The sequence below is a fragment of the Athene noctua genome, chromosome 21 (genome assembly GCF_965140245.1).
Source record: "Athene noctua chromosome 21, bAthNoc1.hap1.1, whole genome shotgun sequence".
Taxonomy (NCBI): domain Eukaryota; kingdom Metazoa; phylum Chordata; class Aves; order Strigiformes; family Strigidae; genus Athene; species Athene noctua.
Window position 1 is genome coordinate 1965403 of NC_134057.1, and position 26009 is coordinate 1991411.

General features: G+C 40.6%; 1 protein-coding gene across 3 annotated transcripts in view; it reads left to right on the forward strand.

The window, feature by feature from the left end:
- PRKG1 (protein kinase cGMP-dependent 1) overlaps positions 1–26009 on the forward strand; it is a 527419-nt gene that overhangs the window by 470619 nt on the left and 30791 nt on the right. For 2 of the 3 annotated variants that reach the window (XM_074924173.1, XM_074924171.1), the window contains exon 10: positions 23801–23897. In XM_074924173.1, coding sequence (XP_074780274.1) covers positions 23801–23897 — 97 coding nt within the window. The remainder of the gene's footprint in view (positions 1–23800; positions 23898–26009) is intronic. The other variant, XM_074924172.1, reaches the window with a different exon arrangement.

A 26009-nucleotide genomic window follows, 5' to 3' on the forward strand; every position in this document is an offset into this window, starting at 1 on the left:
CACTCGTCACTGCTCTCCACTTGGACATCAAGATGTTGACCACAACTCTTGAGTGTGACCATCCAGCCTATTCCTTATCCATCCATCAAATCCAAAATCTGTCAAATCATTTTAGTGGATGGAAGTGCTTAAAAGATGAACATTGTCAGCAGAGGGCATAATTTCTCCTGTTGGGGCTCAGGAGAGGCTTATTTGTGTCACTCATTCCAAGGCGGCACAACGAGGGTGCTCAGAAATAAACAGTAATGGGATATTTGTATATGGCTGCTTGAAAGTGTCTTTAGAAAAAAAATTACTACAGTCACATATATTCAATCATATTTTATTATGGACTTCTAAACTATTCAGAGCTTGAAATTATAGTCACATTAGTATCTCCTACTTTCAGTGATGATGTGAAGAACTGTTTTATGATGGGAAGAAACCTACTATCATATTGGCAGTTCACTGGGACAATCACATTCATAATTTTCGCAAGGTCTTGTATCTTTAATAAATTGCTAGATTTTTAAAGCTAGCTCTGTTAAAAAAATAGTAATCCAGGAATGTGTTCAAAATGCATCAACTTCTTCAAAAGCATGAGGAAAGCATCTGGACTGGGCTTTACTCAGAAAAACATTTTTACAATGGAAGCAGCTTTTTAGAGAACTTCAATCTTTATGCCAATATTAACTAAAATTATGAAGTCCACCTTGCAAGCTCCTAATCCCCCATGAAATTAGTGCTCGTTGCCCCATTCCTGCAATGCAAAGCTCTAGTGTCAATAGGTGAAAATCACTAGCTGTTTGGGGTGATTGGGGGACTCAGGATCAAACCTGGGATCAGGATTAAACCTGCAGATGAGAAGGTATTTTGCTTGCTCCAGAAATGAATAATCTAGAAAGCAACTCAGAAAGTGGTATCAACCTGTTAATAGCATTCAATGACTTCCGTCCTTAAGACTTATATGCCCTTTATTTATTTGATAAGGTGCGTCATTATCTGCCTTTTTCATTAGAAAGGAACCCATACCCAGTGCCTGTTTGTCATATTTATACATCTAATAAAATGTAACACTGCCAGCTTAGACCTGTTCATTTGTATTTTATGCTTTCTCTCTTTACTCTCAGTTTCTATGGGAACCTGGGTTTTACAGCAATAGAGAATAAAGCGATGAAGGGAGGTCTTCAAAAACATAACTCTTGTTTGCTGAACTGCTAGCATGGTTAACAGGCACAAACGTGCTTAGAGCCAAACTGGGAAGGGAAAAATCAAGGCAAGTTAAATAAGAGAAAGTTGTTGGTAATTGAGCTTCCGCCTTCAAGAAACATCTTGATTGGGTGCTTTTATGCTTTTTGCTTTGAAAATTCATGTATGATACTTAAAAGTTAGGTTTACATTTTCTGAGGAGCAGATAACAGTTTGCATTGCTTGCCTTTATGGCTAAATTAGTGCAAAGTGCTCCACTGCAAATAAAAATTAAAACCCCCTCTCCTTTGGTGTCGTGGTTTAACCCTGCAGGCAGATAAACACCACACAGCCGCTTGCTCACTCCCCCCCCCACTCAGTGGGACGGGGAAGAGAATTGGGAAGAAAAAAGTAAAATTTGTGGGTTGAGATAAAGACAGTTTAATAGGACTGAAAATGAAGGGGGGAAAAATAACAATAGTAATAATGATAAAATTATTAGAATATACAAAACAAGTGATGCACAATGCAGTTTCTCCCTACGCACTGAGCAATGCCCAGCCAGTTCCCGAGCAGTGCCCCCCCCGCCCCCAGCCAGCTTCCCCCCTAGTTTATATACTGGGCATGATGCCATACAGTCTGGGGTGTCCCTGAGGTCAGTTGGGGTCAGCTGTCCCCACTGTGCCCCCTCCCAGCTTCTTGTGCACCCCAGACTGCTCGCTGGAGGGGTGGGGTGAGGAGCAGAAAAGGCCTTGGCTCTGTGTAAACACAACTTAGCAACAACTACAACATCAGTGTGTTATCTACTTTATTCTCACACTAAATCCAAACACAACACTGTACCAGGTACTAGGAAAAAAATTAACTCTATCCTAGCTGAAACCAAGACGTTTTGGTATAATTAATTACAGCTCATGAGTTGGAATCATGATATTCATGTACGGTTCCATGCATTTTGCAAAGAAACATACTCTAGTTCATATATTACAGTATATCATTTTGTGTCTGTTGCTTCAGTCTCTGTTGGTAAATTGAGGTGAGTAATGCAGGTGAGCTGAAATAATTGGTAGGAAATAATTAGAAAAACCTCCTTCAGGACATTTCCTGCAATCCCGCTGTATGTGTATGAATTCCTCATGAGGTGTTTGCATTTCAATTTAACTTGGAAGAATATAAATGTAATGCTTTGAATGTAGATTGTCTAAGGCTATGCTAAGAATGTAAAGATAAATTTTACATCTTTCAATAGGTCTGGATTTAAAAAGCAGTGGATTTGGGAAACTTTGCAAGGATATACACAAAAGAAGGCCTTTGAAACAGTGAGGTTTGGTAGGGCTAATAACAGTAAGACTTACAAGCAGTTCCTGAAACATGTCATTCATTGGTTTTAATGTTCATGTTCATCAAGGTGGATGTTCACAGCTGTGTTCCTGAATATCTAGAAATGTCTATCAGCAGCAAGATATTCCTTGCAGAATCAGCTGAAACAGGGGCATCCTTTGGGATGCTAAATACTATTATTTTGGGGCTATTTTTTGTCTCACAAATGCTTATCTTTAAGGCCAAGCAGGCCTGTTCAAGACCATCTGGTCTCTAGGCTCTCTCCAGAACCCATGTTTCTGTGCAGGTTGATGTGGCAATCACCTTGAGATAACCCTGCTCTTGACAGATGGCTTTTCTTCTCACTTCTGCCTTCCTTGAAGTTGTTTTGAGTTGGTATTGCTGAGTTAGGTTTAGAAAGGTGTAGTGTGAAATGAACTTGTGTGCCTTCCCCTGCTCCCACTGTTGGGTCTGGAAGGAACAGGGTAGCTAAAAAACTTTAACTTCTCAGTAGTGTTGAACAGCACCATGAATAACCCTAGGCAAGTTGCTTTTCTCTGTCCTTTGGCTTCCTGATCTGAAAAACAGCATTTAAGATCTACTAATCCAAGGTACTACAGCAGAGATTGATATTGTTATATTATCTCCATCATCCCATGATACAACTTCAGGATATGTCTCTCTCAATGTTTATGCTTCCTTGTCACTTTGTTCTTGCAGTAAAGTGATTTTAAACTTATCTTTGAAAATAATGCTCAAAAGGGGAGTGGTAAGCACTTGACCTCAGTGTCAACACAACATCTAGAAATAGTTTTTAACCCATGCCAGCAAGTTGGGTTTATGGGTCTTTATTTTCAGGCATGTCTTCACAGTTGGTCTTACCCCCGTATATGTACATATACGCCAGGGATAATGTACATTTGCGCCAGGGAAAGTTCAGACTAGATATTAGGAAGCATTTCTTTACAGAACGGGTTGCTGGGTGTTGGAATGGGCTGCCCAGGGAGGTGGTGGAGTCCCCATCCCTGGAGGTGTTCAAGAGCAGGGTCGATTTGGAGCTTAAGGATATGCTGTAGGTGGGAACTGTGCTAGAAGAACGGTTGGACTAGATGATCTCCAGGGTCCTTTCCAACCTAGATGATTCTATGATATGATTCTATATATAGGCCCTATCTCCTAGCCATGAAATTGCCTTTGCAGTCTTTATCAAAGATGGGAGTACATGGGCCAAACTCTTGTTCAAACTGATTTTTTTTAATTTTTTTTTTTTTTTTTTCAGTGAGAGAAATTTAATTCTCCTCTTCTCCTGGGCAAATCTGTGTCATTTAATTCTGTTAATTCCCTGTATTATACAGGCATGACTTTCTGTCCTTGGTATTGCGGTCCTCTGCACCCTTCTGAAACATCCTTTTGTTCTTTCAAGTATCTTTTAATTGTTCCAAACGAAGAGAATAAATAAAATAACAAGTAGATTCACTTCCCTTCTGCTCCATAGATAGTTATAGGGCTTTATGTTCTGTAGATATTTGTCAGGGTAAACAATAATGTAGCAGCCTGGCCTTTCTGGTGGTGCACATCCCCATGGTGAGAGAGTACTGAGCTCATGGCAGAACCCTGTGATCCCCAGAAAGAGGTTTATTCCCACGTCCACTGAAGGCTTTAGACCTCTGCAGTAGCCTATAGGTTGGAATGACATTAACAACTTCATAAAGGTTTACTAATGACGTAGTCCATTCAGTAAAAAACAACTAAGTTGGTTATGGATTCTAGGTATACCCTTCCCAAAACTGCCAAGGTGCCAGGTGAACCTAAGAGGAACAGAAGGTCTTTTGATTGGTGATGAGCTTTTTGAGCTTGAAAGGTTGGGGAAGAGTAGCTTGCTGGTATCTGCTGTGGGCTAGGATATTCTTGAGGGTCTCAGAGGGGCTCCACTGCGTGTAAAAGACTTTCATCTAGTAGGATTGGTAAATCTGACCTGCCACTTTGTAACGTCATAGCTCAGATCAGTAGGTGGCAGAGCAGAGATGATTGCACAAAGAGATTGACTGTGTAGTACCCGCTGAGGACTCAGCTGGCAGATTTAGACCCGTGGTTGTGAGAACTCCTGAAATGAGATCTGGACTCAATGGCAGGCAGCCTCTTGACCCCTGTAACAACCACAGGATCTCTGCTCCAGCCCCCGCAGGAAGAGCTGGAGGAGGAAAGCTGCAATGATCTCAAACTTCTGCCCTTGAATTCAGAGAGGTCACCTGCTGTGCACTGCCTGATCCTTTGATCTACTGAACACCTGGCCTTTTGGTTTATGGGCGAAACATAATCCCTCCAGTTCATCGCTACTGACTCCCACGTACATCCGAATGCAGGATACCAGAGCCTGGGGCTCCCTCACTCCTTTCCAAAGCTGGGCAGCAGCAGGCAGAGCTGCATCTCTGCTCGTCTCCTTAGGCTTTGGGTTTCCCCCAGGTGACTTATATCTGGAGTTGTCCTAAGTAGGCACCTAAAATCAATCAGTGCTCTTGGGGAGTATCCCAATCATATCAGGATGCTTCCAAGCACAGACAAGCTGAAGGAGGCTACTCAGGTTATAGGTGTGTTTAGCAACTGTCTTACCCCTCAGTTCAGCCATAATGAAGAACTGATGTAAAAGCTAAGGACCAAATGAAAAATATCATAGAAAGGATGGGTTGATGCTGCTACAGCCCAGTGGTATCAACAGCAATAATGAAACTACAAACATAAAGATGATATAGCAGGAAACACGGAGCTGCCAGAACAAAGACACAGGATTAATTTGGGAATAATATCTGTTTAAGAAGATGCAGCTACCAAAAAGGCCCCCATTTCCTCTACCTTGGAGACTTTAAAAGAAATGAGTGGTGCATAGATCTGATGTTTGAGAGCCAATATTTTTAGGTCCTAAGGATTGAAAGGGAACATCTCCAGCCAACATTTCACTACTTTTTGGGAGGGCAGCCTGCACTGTGCTGCAAGTGAATAGAAAAGATACATAGTAGGTAGAGAAATCAAGAGAATTATAGGAGTAATGTAGAGTATTAGAGCAGCTAAGCAGGAAAAAAATAGCAGGGAAGGCAAGTGTGCAGGGGAGGCAGAGAGGGCAGCATAGACTCAACACCAGCGGCTGCTGGGGGGGTTGGAGGGTCTGGGACAAAAGCCTTTTGTCACAGCCTTCCAGCTGAAATAGGCTTGATCTTCCCTCTGTGAACCCAGAGGAGGGGTTTGGCCCATTTGGAGCCCCAGCAGTTTTGGGAATACCATGACTGTTGTCAAAAAGGCTATTTCAGGTCTTGTATAGCCTTGCACAGAAAGCATTGAAACACACTCTACTGGAAAGTAAACAAACAAAACACATATTTTTATACCGTAATAAGATAAAACACTGCTATCTCTTTAAAAAGGAGATTTTTATTTAGCCCTGATGAATGTAGACATTCCTAATCCCCATGTATCGCTCACAAACAAGTTCTGACCCTTCCTGGCTTGGCTGATATTAATCAGGAGTTGGCAGCATTCGAGTGCTTGACAATAAAATTTCACAAAATTGCGCTTTTTTTGGTGCGTAGCTGAGTTCAGGACTTTTCTAATTCATTTTCAAGCAAAGGGAAGCTAATTTGAAACCACCGCTGCTAATTCCAGGAAAAGAAATCATTAAGTCTCTTTTGGGAGTTTCAAGTGACAGCATATCCATTAGCGGAGGGGAAATGCAGGAACATGATCTTTATCAGTTATCAGAAACCATTGGTTTTTCTATATAGTTCTTCCTCAGAAGTAACTATTTACCTTTTGATCAAGTATTATTTTATTACATTAAAAACTAAGTGTTACTGGGTCTCTCCATCCTCTTGGTGAGCAGCAGTTAGAATGTTGTTTATTAAAGATGCTGAAAGAGGGAGGAGAAAAACCTACTCATTAAAGGGAGTGTGTGATCCTCTTGGAGAACAAATTGAAAAGTTTTTCTATATAGACTGACCAGTGGGTAATATTGGAAAAGTTTTTGCAGTGAAATTCTTGCTGTGATCTGAGCTTTGTATCCTATCATGGAGTAGAAGGGATCATCCCTTTGTGACTGCTTAGGTTTCTGTTGGTAAAAGCAGCTCTGGGCATCCCTGTGCCACAAAGATACTTAAGAGTTTAATGAGAAAAACATGGATTTATTACAATAATAGAAATGGTGGTGCAGTCCTCCAAGGCTGTGAGCCAAGGAGAGTGCTAAGCAATGTTTCCTGATCCCGAAGCCCGTATTATGGAGCTTCTCATGAGGTTCAGGACCACCACGATCATTTTGTTGTGCAAAACTCTGCTCCTTCATGTAACACCTTTACAGTAGTTCCTGCAAACCCATCTCAAGACTCAAGAGGCTGCAAGTGTATTCAAGGAAATATCACTACATGCTTCCTCTGCTCCTCCATATGTTTCCTCATGGCTGTTCTCTGAGCAAAATGCACCTTTGACCTGACCCCAGACATCCCACAGGTGACCTGTTCTTGAATAAGTCTTCTAGTGTATGTTCATTTTACAGATAAGGAAACTGATATGGAGAGATTAAGCAAATTAACCAGAAATCAGAAAAAAACAGGGGAGCTGGCACTGTCCTACTCTCTCCTGTCTTCAGTTCTCAGATGTAAATATGGCAGTGGAGGAGACAGAGTGGAAGAAGCTTCATCTCCAGAATTATTTCCTGTTTAATGAGCTAACATAGGGTCATTATAGCAAATAGCAAGAAAATGTTGACATTTTTGGTTTCAGTTGTCAAACAGTCTGTAAAACTTAGGTACTTAAACGCAGAGAATTCCTTATAGCAGACCATGTCCAGGATTACCCCACATATTAAGCATTTAGATAGATCCAAAAAATAAGATTATAGTGAAGTAGTATCTCCCTTTATTAAGTAAATTTTGAAAATGCATAAGCATTTTTCAGGCCCAAGAGTCCCAGTTTGCTCATTATTCATGTAGAGGCATTTCCCTTTGACCAATCCTATTGCCTTTCTTTGGGTGTTTCCCAGCAGTGCTCTGTCTGTACCAGCATGGACAGAAGGAACAGAAGTACCGGATGCTGTAGGTTTGTATAAAGGCAGGCTGGTTTCTGCTCCTTTCCTAGTAATCCCTCACAGTCAGTCTGTCTTCTTGACCGTGTCTGATCGCTGACCTGATGCTTTCATGGGATTGTTATAAACTCCTGAGGGCGAACAGTCATCTTGGAGCCTGTCTTTTGGCATTAGTAGTTTGGGTTGGGTTTTTTTGTGGGTATCAGTTCATCTTTGTTTCATTTAATCTGACACTTTATTGGCAAGTCACTGAATCTGCTAAAGTCCTTCTGCAGCTCTTCATGGTTCATCCTGGGTTTGCTTCTACTCCTAAGGTCAACAGAAAACCTGGGTGCTCCAACTATTGAACCTTCAGGCATATGAATTTTAAATCCATCAAACAACACAGGTCTCAGCACGGCACCCTGCAGGTGGTGGACCTCCACTCTCTGAAGCAGGTGTTTCTCCACAAGAAGACCTTTCCTTTTGTCTCCTGGCAGCTTCACGTCTTTAATTGCCTTTGCTGGGGAATCTTCTGAGCTGCCTTTTGGAAACGAAATAAACTCTGTCAAGCAGACCAATCTTATGTATGACCCCTTCAATAACTCTGATATTTCCCTTTATGGAAGACAGTATATCATTGTTTTTCTTCTCTTGATGATAGTTTTCACTAATAAAGATGATACAAGCCATAGCTCCCCAGGTCAGCTCTGCAGGACTTTAGAAATATTTTTATTGCCTCCTGGAGAAGCATGATGATGTTAACCTGCCGGTCAGCACATATGTACATGCTTCCAGTATATTTGTGGTACCTATAGGGAAGGTAGGTGGGGAAAATAGGGGACCTTGGAATACTACAGGTAATGCAGAGAGCAGAGGCAAAGGGGCACTGGGAGGGGGGGGTATTGATATGGGGGCAAACTGGGTATATTTTTGTTGCTTTATTAAAATAATGGCGTTCATTTGAAAAAAATGGTGCTGCTTATAAAAGCAGGATAGAAACAAAAGTCTGTAAGTGTACAAGAATGTCTCCTGAAGGCAAGGCCTTGCTAAAGCTGTTTTAAGCGTATGTGTGTGTGGCAATGAGCTGAAGGGTTGCCTGCAGAAACGTGGGATATTCCTGCCCTCCAGTGGAAGTATGGGAAAGTGCCTTTCAGAACTTGTCTCAACTGGAAAACGAATGGGACCCCGCGAAGGGATACTATGAAACTTCCAGGAAACTCACTGCTTTTGATCCGATGTCCCCTGCGTTACCACTGGTGTTTCTCAGCAGAACCCCTTGGTCCTCTCAAGGATCACCTGCCCATACATGCTGGTATGCCCATTGTTACCTTTACTCAACTAAATTTTCGAAATCTGGGGCACCGTACCAAGTACGTGATATGTAGCCAGTGACATTTCAGCATTTTAATATGGGAGCGTAGCTTGGAGGTGTGTTTTGGGGAGCACTCAACCGTGCAAGTCGTGTTCAGCTCCTGGGATGCCATGACCCCTTCTCTGAAATAATCTGAGTACATGGGAGGTGTGTTAGGAAATATTTTCCTCCATTAGAAGAGGGACAAATGAACTGCTGTGATGTGAAGAGTATGAGGAGTTTTGAGCCTTCCAGCTTGCTTGTTTTCCCACAATGAGACAACTTGAACTGTTCAAGCCAAGGAGTTATGTGCAGTAGAAGAACTTCAGGGTTAGGGTGGTTTGTTTGGTTCCTTTTTTTTTTTTTTTTTTTGTCTCTTACTAATTAGCACATAATATTCAAATGTTGACAAAGCACTTAGTAGTTTTCTCATGTGGTGAATTTAGGATTAGCATCAGTGAATAAGTGAGAACTATGCTTTTTCTTCATGTTAGTTGCCATGTGTTAAATAAATGTCTGATAAAAACTTTCTTTTATCTAGTCAAGACAAGTCGTAAGATTGAACAGCTCATCTCTCACCATGTACAACACAAACAGGCTTCCAGATCAGGCACCAGGCACTGTGAAACAGAACTCTGGTTTTTTAAATGTTATTACACATTACAAGTAGGGGCCTTGAGTTTCTCAATTTATTGCAGTTATATACAGATACATTGGAAGTGCTAATCAAGGAGTGGTCTCACTGTGTTAAGATAACCCTCTATTCTGACTCTGACTGTGCCCAACAGCAGGTGTCTAGGAAGGGGAATAAGAGCAAAAATATGCTTATTGATTTGTGATTCGCCAGTCTCCAGTGATTTGGGACTTGGGGACTTCATGCATATAGGTGCTGTTGATATATTTAGTAGTCTTTTGTGGTTTTGTTTTTTTTCCCCTGAATCTGCTTACCCGCACACCAAAGTTTTAGACCTTTGTCATCTCCTGTCTGAGTTGTCTTTTTCCCAGGAGGAAGCCCCTAATTCAGTCATTGCTACAACAGAAAGCAATCAAGACCTGTACTCCTTACCATCACACTTCTTGGTACCTTTCCCAATTCTACTCTGTAGGTTTTGAGAGGGGGGGGGGGGGGTAAAGATACACAAATCAACCCATTCCTGCATGTGCAAGATCAGAATATTTTTTCCCTAATGTTCATCCCTGCATATCTACAGGATTTCAAGTGAAGGTATTATCTTGTCCCTTGATATCTTTAAGTTGTGTAATTGTTCACCTTAGGCTTTTGTTTGCTATGTTTGGTGATGTAATATCCTTCACCAATGTTGTCATTTTACTTATCCCCTCCTTTTACAGATCATCTATAAAGATGTTGAGAAGGAAGGATTTGAGCACTGTTGGCCTCCATCCATTAGGAAAACCAAACATTTATTACTACCTGCTGTTTCCTATTTTTAACCTTTTTTTAATCAATGCAAAGACCTTTTCTCTTATCTCATGGCAGCTTGATTTCTGTAACAGCCTTCAAACCTTGTCAAATGCCTTTTGGAAATCCAAGCCAAGTCTATCGACCAGATCTCTTCTGCCCATGTGCCTGCTGACTCCTTCAAAGAACTCCAGTAGACTTGTGAAGCATTTTGGCTCTTCCCCAAAGAAGTCAAATTTATCCATGTGTCAACTAATTCTGTTAGGACAGATGTTGGGCTTAGTCTAGTACAGCGCTCTGGATCACATCAAAAAGCCACTTCCATCCCTCGGCAAGCAGAGCTGGTTGCAAACCACAGTTAGTAGTTCACCTTGAGTTCATGCACAAATGCTGGGTGAACACCATCCGGCCCTGGAGATGGGTTAATGTTCCTTTGGTCGACTTGGGTCCCCTACTGATGCTTCAGTTGGAGGTGGTTATTCTGGTGATTCCTCTGGGAAGGAAGATTGCAGTGGGAGGATCCCCCCAAGATCTTCCATGCTGCACCCAGGGGTAAAAAGTGCACTGAGCTTTCCTCACATGACTTTGTTCCTCTCTGCGTGCTCTTTCTAGAGCATAAGTCTCTGGAGACCCCACAAACTACAGTCAGGCTCCTTGCTCTTGCTGTGATTGAGAATGATTTATTATTTGTTTTTAAGACTTTTGAAGTTATTGCTTGGGGGTTTTTTGGGGTTGTTGTTTGGGGTTTTTTTGTCCTGCCTTATAGTGGTTTTCCTTTCAGCCGGACAGGGTTTGATACTTTTTTTCTTTTCTCTTTATTGATTTTTTGGAAACAGCTTCTTATTTGAAGGATGACTTTTTGCTTTCAGTGTACTGTCTCATCCTGCTGTTCAGCCACACCAACTTCCTTTTAACCTATTCTAGGTCCAATTTGACAGATGGTATGTTTGCTATATGCTTCCAGATACCTATGTGTTGCTGCTAAGAATGAATTCTCCTAATCAACTCTTTTAGCTACTCTTTTACTTCCTGTTTTGAATTTTTGAATTAAGTGCAAGGGTGATGTTTTTATTTTAAACTTCTTTTCAGACCTCCTTGTGTTAAATCTTACTGAATGTCATGGTTTCTGTTACAGGGAGATTCCTCAATGGTAGTTCTTTGCAATGGGTCTTGCATATCATTCGGCATCAAGTTACAAGTATTCTTCATTCTTGGGCCACCTGATTAACCATGTCCTAAAATAATAATTATGCCTAAAAACTTAGGCTTGACAGATAATGTATGTAGAGTTTGTTGCACACTGGGTGTCTTGTCTTTGCTGAGATCTTGTCAGAGCTCCTTCAGTAGATCGCAGCCACTCTCGCCCATCTGATGAATGGTCAGTAATCTCATCCTAATACTTTCCTTCCCTGTTTAGACTGGAATTTCCATCTGCAGATGTTCTGTATGACTTGATAATTTGATTCGTTAACCTGATTGAACACAACAAATTACTCTTTCCTTGGAACAGACTACTTGGTATAGCCTTCATGTTTCTAGTGTCTTCTGTGGCTGCTATTTTGTCATCCCAGTGCTGGTCATTCCATGCCTCCTATACACTTGTCATGCAATAACTTTTTTGAGAGCTAGACCTTCTAGTTCTCCTTTCTTAGATCTTTCTTAGATGTTTGTGGGACAGTGTGTGAACAGTTGCTTTGTTTTTTCTATTTCTCAGGATTTTCTTTAAATTGGCTCTTTGTTTTCATGCTTTTTCTTGACTTTTGGCAGCTACTGGCCTTCGTTATTTGTGTTAAGAGTTGTTAAGCTCCATGGGAAACTTTCTGCCTCTGCAGAGTCTCTCCTATGCAGAACCAAAAGGACCTGCATGACTCAAGACATTTTGCTTTTGTAAGTGATACTCACACAAGAAAGCAAAATCTTAGCAGATAAGTCAAATTAAAAGCGGGTTTGACACAGGGTGATACCGGGATGGGGTTGGTTATGTGGAACCCAGTTTCACTGATCTCTTCCCACAGTTTCATCTGTCTGCCAGAATAAACAAGCAGAGAGTAAAACCTCGCTTTGTGTGCACACGTACTTGCTTTGTAAGGGAAAATCTGCTTCCTGCCTGCTCCCACTTTTTCAGTAGGATTTTATGTAATATTTCCCTCCTCCCCGCCTTCCCCTTATATGTCACCTTTTTTTTCAAAGTAAATTAGGATGATACATGCCGGATGCAACAGCTTCCACTAGCAGCGTTGGCATGGCTGGAGCACTCCAATGTTGCCTGAAGGAATAAAAGCTTGAGGGTTTTGCAGTAACACTTTTGGAGCCTTAGTCCAGCAATCCCAGTGCATTTAGTAGCTCTCACTGATGATCTGTGGGCATTTTGGGGTAGCCACTGGATTTAAAGATCATTCACCCATCTGCTACAGGAACTTCTCCAGATCCTATCATACATGAGTCTCCTTAAGAATTCTGAAGAGGCTGCAGGAAATATTGCAGAAATGTCTCTGGGCAGCCCTTGGAGAAGGGACACAAGTTCGCTTGAGGTAGACCTCTACTTCTTAGCAGCCATCAAGATAGAAACCATCTAGCAAGTGATTTTTTCCTAGAGGATTAGGCCATTTGAAAAGAGGAGCGAGAGCAAAACATAGCAGCACTGTGTTGTCTGAAACCCATGGGACTTGAACAAATGTGCAATAAGTAACAAACACTGTGAGTTGGACAAATAAGTATGTGCAACATCAGTGATCTATCGATCTGTTCTCCACATTCTTTAAAAAAGAAGAGAAAACTGCAAGCAAGTCTTTTCAATCTGAGCATTGCTGTTGCCATGGTGAGCCTTTACTTATGCAAGCAACACAGTCCTACATTAAGGCTGGAAGCAAAAGGGCCATTTAGTGTTTATGTCCTTAGATAAGCTGATTTGAGGTTCATGGGATCTAATTAGCAGTTTGCAGTTAGATTTTGAGATTTTGTGAAGTAGAAGAGCAACGAGCAGAACTAACTACAGCAATTTTAAGCTGTAGTTTGAATTTTCCTTGAGATCACATCTCACTCTCCAAGGCTGTAACATGGCCATGGCTCTTCCCCAATGACTTCCAACAAGTTGCCTTAAAATAACTGTGATGTTCTTCTGCAGTACATAGTGGTACCTTTGAACCAAGTTTAGTAGCTGGGATTTATTTACCTTACAATGGTCATTTGGCGTTTTAATGTGAAATGCTTTTTTTCTGAGTACTTCTTATAGGCACATGTTTTCCTTGGTGTTTTCCAAAGGAAAAAATAAAGAATTTGTAGGTATTTTCTCTGGTCAATCAGAAAGGTGAAAGGAAAAACCCTTGATGTCTTCTCTTGCAAAAATATTTTCTTGTCTACAGATCCTATCTGTTAAATTTAGAGCTATTGAGGAGAATAGAGGGAAGTTAGTGAATTATCTCCTTCCTTACCATAATACTTTTTTTTTCCTTCTAAATTATTCAAGGACAGTTTACATCACTATAAGAGGTTTATTTTTCACTGACTTTGTATTACTTTAAAAGTTAGGGTGTGAGTTCTACAACAGAATTTGGGATTGTTGAGTATACCCAAACTATAGCTGATTCATCTGATGAATCTGAGGATTTAAATTTTATCTTGGAAATGACTCGAGATTTAGGAAGAGTTATATAGTAATGAACATGCTATAGGCAGAAAGTCCCTGGCAATCCTTCAATGAACTGCTTTTGACTCCAGCCGTGTCACCCTGAAGTGGGATGTTGTGCTGCAACTCAACAACACAAATTCAATATTTTATTCCGAAAGGTTGCTTATTCATGTTAGCATTAGCATGTGAGGAGAGAAGTGTGCCAAGAAGGCCATTAAGGCGTAATACTGCAGGGTGCTGGCATAGAAAAGATAAAAAAGCCAGCTCAAGTGCTTTGCGCTCTCGGTTTATTCCCATCATCCAGGCAGAAGAGCTTTCTCTTTGCAGTGCATGTGTCTAAGAGCATGATAAATGTTTCTTTGTAATGTGATCCTTACCCCACACTTCTGTTGTAATGAGCACAGCTATAGGGAGGAAAAAAAGAAAACCACACACACACAAAAACCTAAACCCAACAACTTTCTTGGAAGTGGGGATGGGGTGGCCAGGAGATGAAATTCAGTGGACTACAATGAGCTAAAGTATATAATAGCTATCTTTTATCTAGTGGGTGTAATATTTCAGCTAAAATTCCTTTAAAATCTCACTGTAAAAATAAAAAAAAAAAAACAGTACCGCATGCCTGCTGACATCAAAATGTGAGGATAGGTGAGTATGAGTAGACAGAGAGTAGTAAACCAATATTCCTTCCACCCAGGAACTGTGACAATACACATTGCCCAAGGAAAACTTGTAGGGATTTTTCTAACGAAAATGTTGAATTGTCAAGGAAATGCTTTACAGAAATTTGATTTGTTCAAATTTGTGATTTGAGCATGAATCTTATTTGGGGAAAAATTATCTTCGTAAATATGATTTTTAAGTGATCTTTCATATTATATTTGATGTGATTTTCACTGATATGAAATTAAGTTGTCAAGGTCCGAGTGCGGCATTTGAGCTGCTGTGAAAAATCATTGTTTTTCCTTAGAATCATGTTTAGCTCGGAATTTCAGGTTGTGCTGTTGTTGCCTGTCTTGGAGTCAGACAGTTATTCATGTTGTATTTTTCCATTGTCACCAGTGAGGTTCCCACCCAGGTTAACAAGCATAACAATAGTGCTATCAAGTAACTATTTTGGGTTCAATCCCTCACTGCAGAGTGAAGATACAGATGCAATACAATGACAATGAGTCACTTTCTTTGCAGCTGGCAACATCCAGAGTTAAAAAAAAGACACACAAAAAAAAAAAGCAGGGGGGGAAGAAACAAACCCCCTCCTTAAGCAATATCTTTTAATACTGTACAGAACAGGAAACACCACCAGAGGAAGGAATACTCCACATCCTCCCTCCTCCCCTTTTAATTAAAATTGATTAAAGTCATGTTTTCGTAAGTCGGTCTATTCTGTAGAGTATCTTGTTTGAACTATTTCAGGATGTTCTTGGTGTTAGGCATATTACAAAAGTGCAAATGTTATTTTAACCAAAGCTGAAACTAAGATTTCCCAAAGTAGGACCCTGAGAGAGTCCTCTTGGAGGCATCAGGCTGTTTCATTAGAAGTTGAAGGAAAAACATGTGCATCTAGAAAATAAAATACATATTTCAGTGATGACATCCCTTTGACTTTCAGTGAAAACCAGGGACTCTCTTCCCTAAAAACCATCCTGATAACCTTGTGCTCTTCTGAAAGCCCTGTGCTTTATACCTGTATAGCATTATCACACACACACCCCCTCACTCCCATCAGGTGGCATTTTATATCCCAGTTTGTTTGGTTCTTCCACCAAAATTTTGTCTTGTTTCTGACACTTGATGAGCATTATATGGATGTGTAATAATGGGGTGCAGGCAGTCAAAGTACACCCACATTTACACAAAACCTTATACATGCTTGAACTGGAGAATGCAGGGTTCTTTTCTCTGAGCAGTTTGATTGTGAGCTTAGATACATGGGCATTTGAAAAAAAGGTGAAATTCGGATTTGGTTGTTGTGTTTTTTTTAATAAAGTTGTTCCCTGCACATCCTATGTTCAGATAAGGTCCCACTTCAGTGCTCACACTGTTGCTAGATGGGAGGTACTGAACACAATAGGCATGAGTTGTTTAATAAGGTATTACCAATCTCTTGGCACATTTATTTCAACAATATTAGCTTCAAAGTTAAGACTTTTTAAAGAGCGTGGATGACGAGAAGGTCTTTCTGAGCTGCTTTAACTGACTCTATTTGAGTGTGTTCAATTACATTTTTCAGTGAAATTGGTCTCCATGCAATAGCAAGTCTTCAAAGCCCCATAATTCAAACAAATCTTCTATTTGCTGAACTACTGAAACAACTTACGATGAGGACAGCTTATTATAACAGCATAATATCATGTTCATATTGCTGAGTTCTAATTGAAAAGTAATGTGTTTTTAAAATAGGAGGAAAAAAAAATTTGTTAGTTTTTTAACTTTTATGTTTTTAATTTCAGATCTCCTTCCCTTTCCAGAGGAAGTTAGAGATGCCATAGCTTTAATGTCTGTTTTAGCTGCCACTCAAATGTTCACTTTCTGTAAGAAAATCTAAACCAGGAGGTATGCTATTTCTCCTGATCTGAAAGTCGTTAAAGGCAAGTACGCAGCAAGTTCAGGTGCTGGTGGGTCCAAGAGAAATTCTCAGCCCCAGCAACATGAACTTGAAAAGAAAGACAGCCTTTCTTTTCAATGCAATGGTCCATGCAGCTGTAGCTTTCAATTGCATCGTCACCACTAGCACATTGCTTTTAAAAATCCAAATGAAATCTCCCTTTATTTGGATTTTCAGGCAAAGGTGTAAGACGTAGGAAGAGATAGCAGCTAAATCAGGACTTAAATTCACTGCACTGCTGACCTCAGAAGGATGGTCTGGAAGAAGGAGACTTGAACGAAGGAAAAGCTGTGTTGTTAGTTATCATACTTTCTTCCTATAGCTATCCATCTACAGATACATGTAGATAGATGGAGATACACCTTTTACTTTTTTCAGTGTTGTTTGCAATTAAAAAAAACCCTAAAGAGTAGAAGATTAATTTGATGCCTTTCTCCTTGGTCTTCCTTGGTGCAGGGCAGCAAATCCTCATCTGCAAGTAAATCCTCTCTAATAAGTCAAGATGTGTGGGTAACACATCCCTCCCAGGAATGAGTTAGCATTAGGATAGCAAATACCAGGCAGAAGGTACTTATGAGCATACTAACATGCCATCAGTCCATTGTCTCATGTGAAAGGGCAGAAAACCCCATTTGTGTTTAGGGCAATGGCATGTCAGTGCTCCCTGGTTGTTGGGTGGGCAATGGTGACCTTAGTGCCTATGGGAGATACCACAGTCATCTTATAACAGTACTTTTATCCCACAGCTCACTGTCTTTGATATGTGTTTTCCTGCTTTCACTGCCAATGGAGATGTCCTGGAACAATTTTGTGACCCTGTATTTGTGAATGAGCTAATAAATTGCAATAATGTGACAGAGCTTGAAATGAATTCAGCTTTTCTGAAGCGTTATGCATTTGACAGTAAAATATGTAGAACGCTGGTCTTTTTCTTGATATTTTTGTTCCTACCAATACCAGCGTTTATCTGAAAGGGACGTTTGGAAGTTGAAAGGTGCATTTGTGCGTCATGAGAGAGATGGACATCTGGTACCCAGAGGAAGAAGCATGAAACAGGCATTTCTGATACAGAAGGACAGTATCTAGGAAAAAGTTATTCTCTGCTGTCACTGCCTGCTCTGCCCAAGTGTAACTGTGGGGTGAGCATCTCCCTTTCAGCTAATACAAGTCCATGGAGACCTGAGAATGGTCTTGACCTTGCAGGATCAGACTCTTAGAGAAGTCTGATGGGCATGTTATGGTCTTCCCCAACAGGATTTTGGTTCCATACCCTTGTTGTTTGGTTGTTTTTTTTTTTTCTGCAATGGTTTGTCAAGGAACATCTCCCCCAGCAAAGCCTACTGACCCAATGGATTGATATCTGGAGGGATGCTAGATAAGGGTTTTGCATGCAGGGTGGCACCTCTGGGAGAACGAGTGGCAATGCACCATAAAGAAACACAGATTTACCCCTCAAGTATTTGCTTTCAATCATTCCCAGACTCTAGATCTTGGTTGTGTAAAATACACTGTCGCTGTGCCATGCTTGTCTATTACCTGAATGTGGCTAAATCTTCTGAGCCCCACTAAAACAGGGTGGAGCTGAAGGTAAGAAATTCATGTGGACATTACACAAGGTGCTTTTTATTTCACTTTCACCCATATGACCATTCATAGATTTCCCCTCGTCCAAAATCACTTAGAAATATGTAAACCTGAGCTTTTTGGAGTCATTTGAGCAGGGAGGGAAGAGGACTGGCCGTCATGGAAGTAGACATGGGAGCTCTACCACCATTTGCTTCATCTGTTCTTCCTAACATCACTTTCAGATAACAAAGCCTCCTTGTTAACATCAGTTTGATCCACATCCTCTGCCACTTTTCCTTCACATTTGGAACTTCATCTCTCTTAACTCAGTAGCATGAATTCAATCTAGAAAGCCTGCAATGACTTCAGGGTACCAGGCAGGTGAACAGCAGCCAAGTGCCATGAGCAGATTAGACCCAGTTGGGTTATTTCACCGGGACTAAAATACATATGTTCAGATGTATAGAAAAAATAGTCACAAAATTGAAGATTTGGGGCAATTTACACTCTCATTTATCACAAACTCATTTTTTTTAAAGTATCATATCAATTGAAGCAGCATACTAAAATAAAATGAGCTATGTCTTAAGGATCTAGCTCTATCTTAAGAACCGTAAGGAGCTGGACTCTCTTCTTTACTGGACACAGAAATATGGTTTCCTTTTGTGATATATTCTTCGCCCACCCCACCTGTGGCTCTTAGTCTCGTTTCATGTCTGTCTTCTTGCAGGCTGGGTCTGATCCTCACCATCCAAGTACTGCAACTCAGGTTATTCTAGTCTTTGCAGAGATTCAATATTTCTATCTGCAGAAGTGCATTACCTCAATGATGGGTGATACACTGATCAGACCAGTCGACAAAACTGAATACAAGGCTGACAAAATAGCTGTTAAATGAGCAGGTTTCTGTCACTGAGGAAGAAATACTGGTTTTATCCACCCAAAATTGTTACATTTGCTCTTATCAGGGAGTTGGTGGTTGATTCCCATTTGGTTGCAATTTATGTCTAGTTGGCAGCGTGCAGGTGGAAAGAAGCCAAGTTTTCTATCAAGATGACAGTTTGGTAACAGATGTCTAATGTTAGCCAACACATTTAGCTCATGTGATAGCAATCGTGAGCTAGTTTAGTAAAGCTGAGCAGTTGGGTAATTGCAAACCTTTACTCCTTGTATTTCCTCATTTATCCTTTTTAGCTGCCTAGGTAAGGTGATTTTTTGTTGTTGTTGTTGTTGTTATAATTTTGGGAGGAAAAGCTTGAAATGTGTTTCAGAGGAATTGCCGTCCTAGGAGGCAATCACTTGTTTAAAGAGTTGGAAACCTCCAGCAGTTCAAGAAGCCACATGGTTTCCTCTCCTGTTCTGCATAACAGGCATTGCCCAAATGCTTGGGCTGTGGCTCCTGCGCTGCTGTTTCAAAGTAACAGGACACGTGGACGATGGTATTTACTCCTGATCCCCCTGGTTACTCTAGTTTCTAGCATGTGATGCCTGTCCATGCTGAAGAGGAGACTGAATCAAGACATTTTAATTAACAGCTCCTTAGGAGTAAGTATTTTATTTGGAGGGAGAGGAAGAAGTGGTGGTCTCAAGCCCCAACTCTTCCATAGGAGGGCACTGATACTCGTTGGGTCAAGATCATTACAGAAAGCTGGTCATGTGAGTGAGATTTCTGTAGGTACTTCTGCCATTCAGATTTGCAAGAACCCTTGGAGAAGAGTACGGGAGATTCTGCAGGATGTTCATGTTTCGCCTAGATCTGAACATCTCCTGTGGTGTTTTCTGACACCCCTTTGGCGAAGATATTTCTGCTGTCAGCTGCAGGAGTGGACTGTAAGCTCTGGCAGGGTTGGTGAGGCAGGATAGGTGACAAAACCTGGTATCAATAAGCAAAAAAGTCACATTAAGAGTGCTTTGGGAGGTGATACCTGGCCTCCCACAAGCTCTTGTGAAAATCTCAGCTTTAATTTTAAAAGCTCTATATTACAGAACAGACTATTTGTTCTTTCTCCCTGACTGGATCACACATTCTCCATATCTTTTTGTGCACTTTCAGATATGATTTTCTAGGCATTTTGGCCTGTGTTAGCTGGGTCAAGAAGCACAATTGCCGAAATATCCAGAGAAGGCCTTTTCCTTAATTACGTCTACTCCAGCTAGAGTCAGAAAACCCCAAAAATCTCAGCATAGAAAGTTTGAGCCTTGCATCTGTGTAGCTCCAGAATGTCACTGAACGTGGGTGTGATGTTGATCCACATTCATGCCTCCAAGGTGGCCTGAGATGTCTTCCCAATACACCTCTTATCTATTAATTTAGGAACTTAAATAACCAATTTTTCCAGAAGTCAAAAAAACATTTTCTTGTTTGAAAAGTCTCAGAGCACTGGCATACAGCTGCATATTTAGAATATAAATGCCTTTCTCATTAGACTGTGAAGTACTGAATGGGAAGAGGCTGTAGCATCTATGAAGTGGTACCCAGAAGAAATATGCCCTGACCTGGCACACATGTATTTTTCCTTCAGAGTGCTGAGTTATCTTGCACAAGTGTGGTCAGACTCTCTCTACCATTCAACCCATCTCTGCTATGTTCCCAGGGAAAACCCTAAACATCCTTTCCCATGTCTGAGCATGTCAGACTTCTTCAATCCAGTTCAGAACTAAACATTTTCCTACAGGCACACGAATACTGATTTTTAAATTTTTTCTGTATTTCTTTGCACTGCCCTCTCAATGCCTTGAGGGGGTCCCTATTCTTTTGGAGGTGATAAAATAAGACACGTTTTTTATTATAATTTTGTCAAACAAGGAGCACATGCTGCAAAACCTTAGGATCTTCTGTTTAGGGAGCGGCACATTCACATTAAGGAAGTTGGAGGACATGTTCTAAATTTCAAGTTGAGAATTATAGCCCAGATTCTGATTTAGGAGATGGCTTGGGAATATTTGCATTTTGATATTTTTATTTAAGTGACTGAAGAGATTTATTCTTAAGCTTTGCAGGGCTGAAGAGTATCAGTCCTGTTAGTTTATAGGAATTTGATTTGAAAGTGGACTTTGACCTTTGTAGCTGGGAATAAAACAATTCAGATGTGGCTGTTGTTACTAAGCATGTGAAGGGCTTGCTTTCTTGATTTTATGTGTTTTGATTTCACTATATATTTTTGGAATTTCTTTTGGTTTTTGTATGCCTGTTGCACAGTATCTAGAAAACTGCATCCAATTTGTTTTATATGCTTCATTGCACTTGTATGTACTAACTACACATAAGCAGTCTGTCAAAGAGAATTAGCCAAGAGATTTCAAAAAGCAATCACAATAATGCTGCAAATACATTTTCTAAGCAAAATAATAAATGAAAACATTGTTTTACTTTAAAAGCCAGCAGCAGCATTCGTCTTCTGCGACTCAACACAAAAAATTATTAAGTTGGAACTGGAGCAGAAGATCCTGTCTCCCATTGAACTAAGGGATTTTTGAGACAAATGGTGGAATTTGCAGGGGCTGGAACTAGCGTCCTGCTTGCCTTGCCAGCACCATGCCATGTCTCACCTAGTTTTTGTCCTCTCATGTCACATGATATGAACTATATGTCATTTCTGTAGGATTTGGCTGTCTTTCAAAGAGGTATTACAGGGTAAAAAAACCCCAACATTTCCCCTCTCTGTCCCATATGTTTTTTGGAGACCCTAACCTTTCTGACACACTGCTGTTTGCCATCTCATCCCCTGCTTGCTCAGCATTGAGAAATCCTCACTAGTTGCCAAGGGGAGAAGACAGGGTCCCCCGCCTCACTGGGAGCGTGAGATGACTTCCTTCCACTCCCAAGCCTTGGGTAAAGGTGATGCAGGGCTTCTTGACCTGAAGTGTTGCATTCATTATTCGACCATTGAAGGGTAATTTTCCATGATGGGATTCCATCTTCTTAGCAATTATAAATCATTAAGGGTATTTAACTGGTCTATACATTATCATGACAATTAGACCTATCTCGTTGCTCTGTCACCCTTAAAATGATGTGTCTGCTGTGATTTAGAAGGGAACATATAAATACGTCTTTCCTTTAGAAAAGGATTTTTAGTGACAGATTTAGTATGCACCTCATGATGAGAATAAAGCAATCAATAAGCAGCTGTGTCACACAAGGTTATCCCAAGTTCAGAGCAGGCTCGGTACTGATTGGTTTCCAAAATCGGATGCATCAGGCTGCTGTGGCCACAGGAGCAAGGTCACTGAGAGGATCTGGTGACAGTATAAATAATTAAGCAAAGCTTAGGAAATTTGTTGACAGCACCCCTGAGATAACACTGCGCTTTATTGCACTGGATTTGGGGCTTGGGGGGGGGGGAAACCTTTCAGCTTTCTTGTCACCTCTTTTTATTTTTCCCTTTAAACTTTAGTTGGGTTTTTGTTCCTCTTTCACCCCCCAGTGTCAATGCAGTTTTAAATAGACTAAGAAGGTGATTTGAAGGGAATAAGTCAGTAAATCCTTTCCATCACAATACTGAATTAGAGGCAGGCATGATGAACAAGGTGCATTAAAAAGATAAACAGGTGGATACTTACATATGATCATGGCTAACACTATGAAGTTTCATCTTTACTCTAGTGTTACCATGCACGAGTGAAGCATCCAGGTGAAACAGTGGATTATGGGCTATCTGTTAATTGCAACATATTATGGCTAAAATTAAGTACTGAAAACCAAGCCAAATCCCCCTTTACACCCTCCATGCCTCTCTCCATAATCCCGTCACTGCTCTTTTCCCATACAAGTCTGTGTCACCAGCAGCCAAAGGTTGTACATGCATGGGGACTTCTCTGGCAGCTGAATGTCAAACTTTATTGAGTGGGTGGATCCTGTTCATCCATTTCCCCTCCGAGCCTTTCTAAAAATACCATAAACCTTGACAAGGAGCTATTTTAGAGGACTCATATGCATGAGGATAGTCATGGGAAGCTTATTTTGGCAGGCTTGCATGTGTGAGATTTGCATGCTTCCTTAGTCAAGGGCTTGGTGAACTTGTGTTGTGAGCCAGTTGGACATGGGCTTAAGGGAGAGCATCTGGATTTTGGGACCTCCTGGGTTGGGACGTCTACTCCAAGTGAGTTTGTAGGAGGAAAAGAAGTGAAGATATTCTTATAAGAATATTGATATGTGACTGAAATAAGACATTTCAGGCATTTGCACAGCAGCCCACAGCTTATCGGATCTGATTTCATAAAACCTGGCTGTGATTTCTCTCCAGGGACCTTAATGATCTTGCCATTTTCAATAAACGTTTATAGAAACTACTGCCAGCCTGTGGATAAGAGAAACTCCTATGAGAGACTTTATCTTCCAAAAATACTTAAAGACACCAAAACCAAAAACAACCCACAAGAAGATTAATAGAAAATATCAAAATGTAATGTTCGCTGGGTAGCTGGAGTTGAACTGCAGTACCAGACATTGGCATTGTAGGCATGCAGTAGGTATGTTTGCTTTTCTCACTTGGAAAACTGTGCACATTGGATCGATGCTATAACTGGGACCAGCAAAACTAGGAGTGTGAATAAAAGCAAACTGTAAGAGATAAGATGGAAATTAAGCAGGTAAACACTGTTCCACGCTCATGTCATTCGGGTACAGTATTGCACAGTACTCATGTTTGCACCTCTAAGAAATTTCCGTTTTTTCGCATAAAAAAATCCAGATATGAAGCCGAAGCTGCCTTCTTCGCCAACCTGAAACTGTCTGATTTCAACATCATTGACACCCTTGGAGTCGGAGGGTTTGGACGAGTTGAGCTGGTAGGTAATGTTTTCTTCTTTTAAGTTTGTATGATGTCCTGGAATAAGTACTGTGTTATGAGTTTTAAAATTTTTCTTTGTTATTACACCTGAATAACTGGAAGAAAATTATGTGATGGGATTATATATTTTCTAATGGTTAAAGAAAGCTGAATTATGTTTCCTAGTAAACAAAAATGTACAAATAAATGCCTTGCAGTAATCAAGAAGAATTTATGTACTGGGTTGAGAGAGGAGCACACATCATCTCTCTCCAAGTAGTCCTATGTTTATGGTATTGTTTGCCTTTTAAAAACAACCTGAAGAATTGCATGGCTGTTGAGTGTTAAGATTGAAAGAGCAGCCTAAAATCTTATTTAACCAAAACTGAAGTAATGGTACAATGTCTCCTCTAAGCAGTTTCTAGTTCAGGTCTATAGATAGTTATCACAAAAGCTGTACACTCAAAGTCTGAACTATGATAACACTTCACAGAAAAATACTAATTTTTTGCAGAATTTTAGAGAAAGGATAAAAACTGAGCTTGCTTTTTGCTCTGCTTGGTTTTAATGCTCTGTAGTCTTTATTAAAACAAAGCCTGAGCAGAAGGAAACAAATGGCAGCTGTTGTGTGACCCATTTGTAGTATCACCATGTAAATGCAAAAACTTATAATAGAAAGAGGGAGTTCAGTTTACATCATGGTGCTGACTGCAGAGAAGCTTCCAGTACTGGACACTAGTACAGCATGTTAGGAACTCCTGTAAGTTAGGAGCAGAAAAGGGAACAGAGCTACTGCTGTCATGATGAAACTCTGGGGAACTCCCTGCTCCATAACCCTATGGGAGCCAAATGCACCCATAGTGCTGGGAATTGGAAAACCGGCAAAATGAAGCGTTTCAGTGATTATTTGCAATGTAAGGAATAAATTCTGTGTTAAAAGTGTGACTCACACCTCCATGTGATTTATTTATGACTTTTCCTGTTTGGAAGTATGTAAAATTGTGCAGAGGAGAGCATGTGCTTGAGAAAGCTGGTCACTTCTTGGGGTTTGGATTATTTATTTATTTATTTATTTCATATTAACAACTGTTGTTTTGGAAGAGAGTCACGAGAGCTCAGCCGTAGCCTGGGAAGGCTGTCCTATACCTACTCCTTCTATAGTCATCTGCTGCTGAGGAGGTTTTAGAGCAGAAGTTTAATTTGGGTTGCACTCAACCTCCCTTATGAACACCCTTCACCCTCTGTTGACAACAGCATAAAGCTCAGGAGATTTGTTTCCTAAATTAACATCATCGCTGACTTCTCCACCTGAGGTGACCTGTAGTGATGGACTTGGGGCTTGGGGCAGTTTGGGGCTTGGTTTGAATCTTGTGAAGGAGTTTGTGAGGTTTGTTTTCGTTTTTAAGGCTTTTTTGACATGCTGTCGAATGTTTGAAAACCTCAGGGTGTTCCTGGGAAGGTGCAAGAGCTTGCCTTCATGAGGCGTCGCTTATGGCACCCTCAAACCACAAGATATGAAAGCAAATTGGACTGTTACTGATGGCCATGGGCCAGTCCTGTACCTCTGGTTTCTCACGGAATTAATTTGGAAGCTTTAAGGTGTTGACAAAAACTAAATCTTAGCGATGCATGACACTTAGCTAGGTGTGAGGAAAAGCAGGAGTGGATGTGCTCTGTCACTTCAATGGATCAGATCAGATCAGGGTCAGATAGAAATATCTGGTTCTTAGGAGATGTCCAAATCCCCAAGAAGCCCCAGTGCCACCTACACAGCCTGCCAAAGGCTATTGATGGGAAAGATGTTTCTATCCTTGTACGGATTTTCTTCAGGGGTGGGTGCTCCTCTCCTAAGCAGGAAAATGCTGGTGAAGGTAATTTTCTGTAGTTCTTAACCAATACTGAATTGCAGTGAATACACACAGAAGGATAAAAGATATTTAAAAGTTTAGATTAACACTCCAGATTTTATTATTTTTCTTTACCACTGAGAGAAATTTTGTTATTAAAACATGAAAATATTCTTTTTGTCAAAACTGTGCTTAGAAAACCTCTTGCTTCTATCTTTTCCATGAAAAATATATTTTATAATTCAAGGCTAAAAGTGATCTAATGCAAAATGTATGGGAGGAAT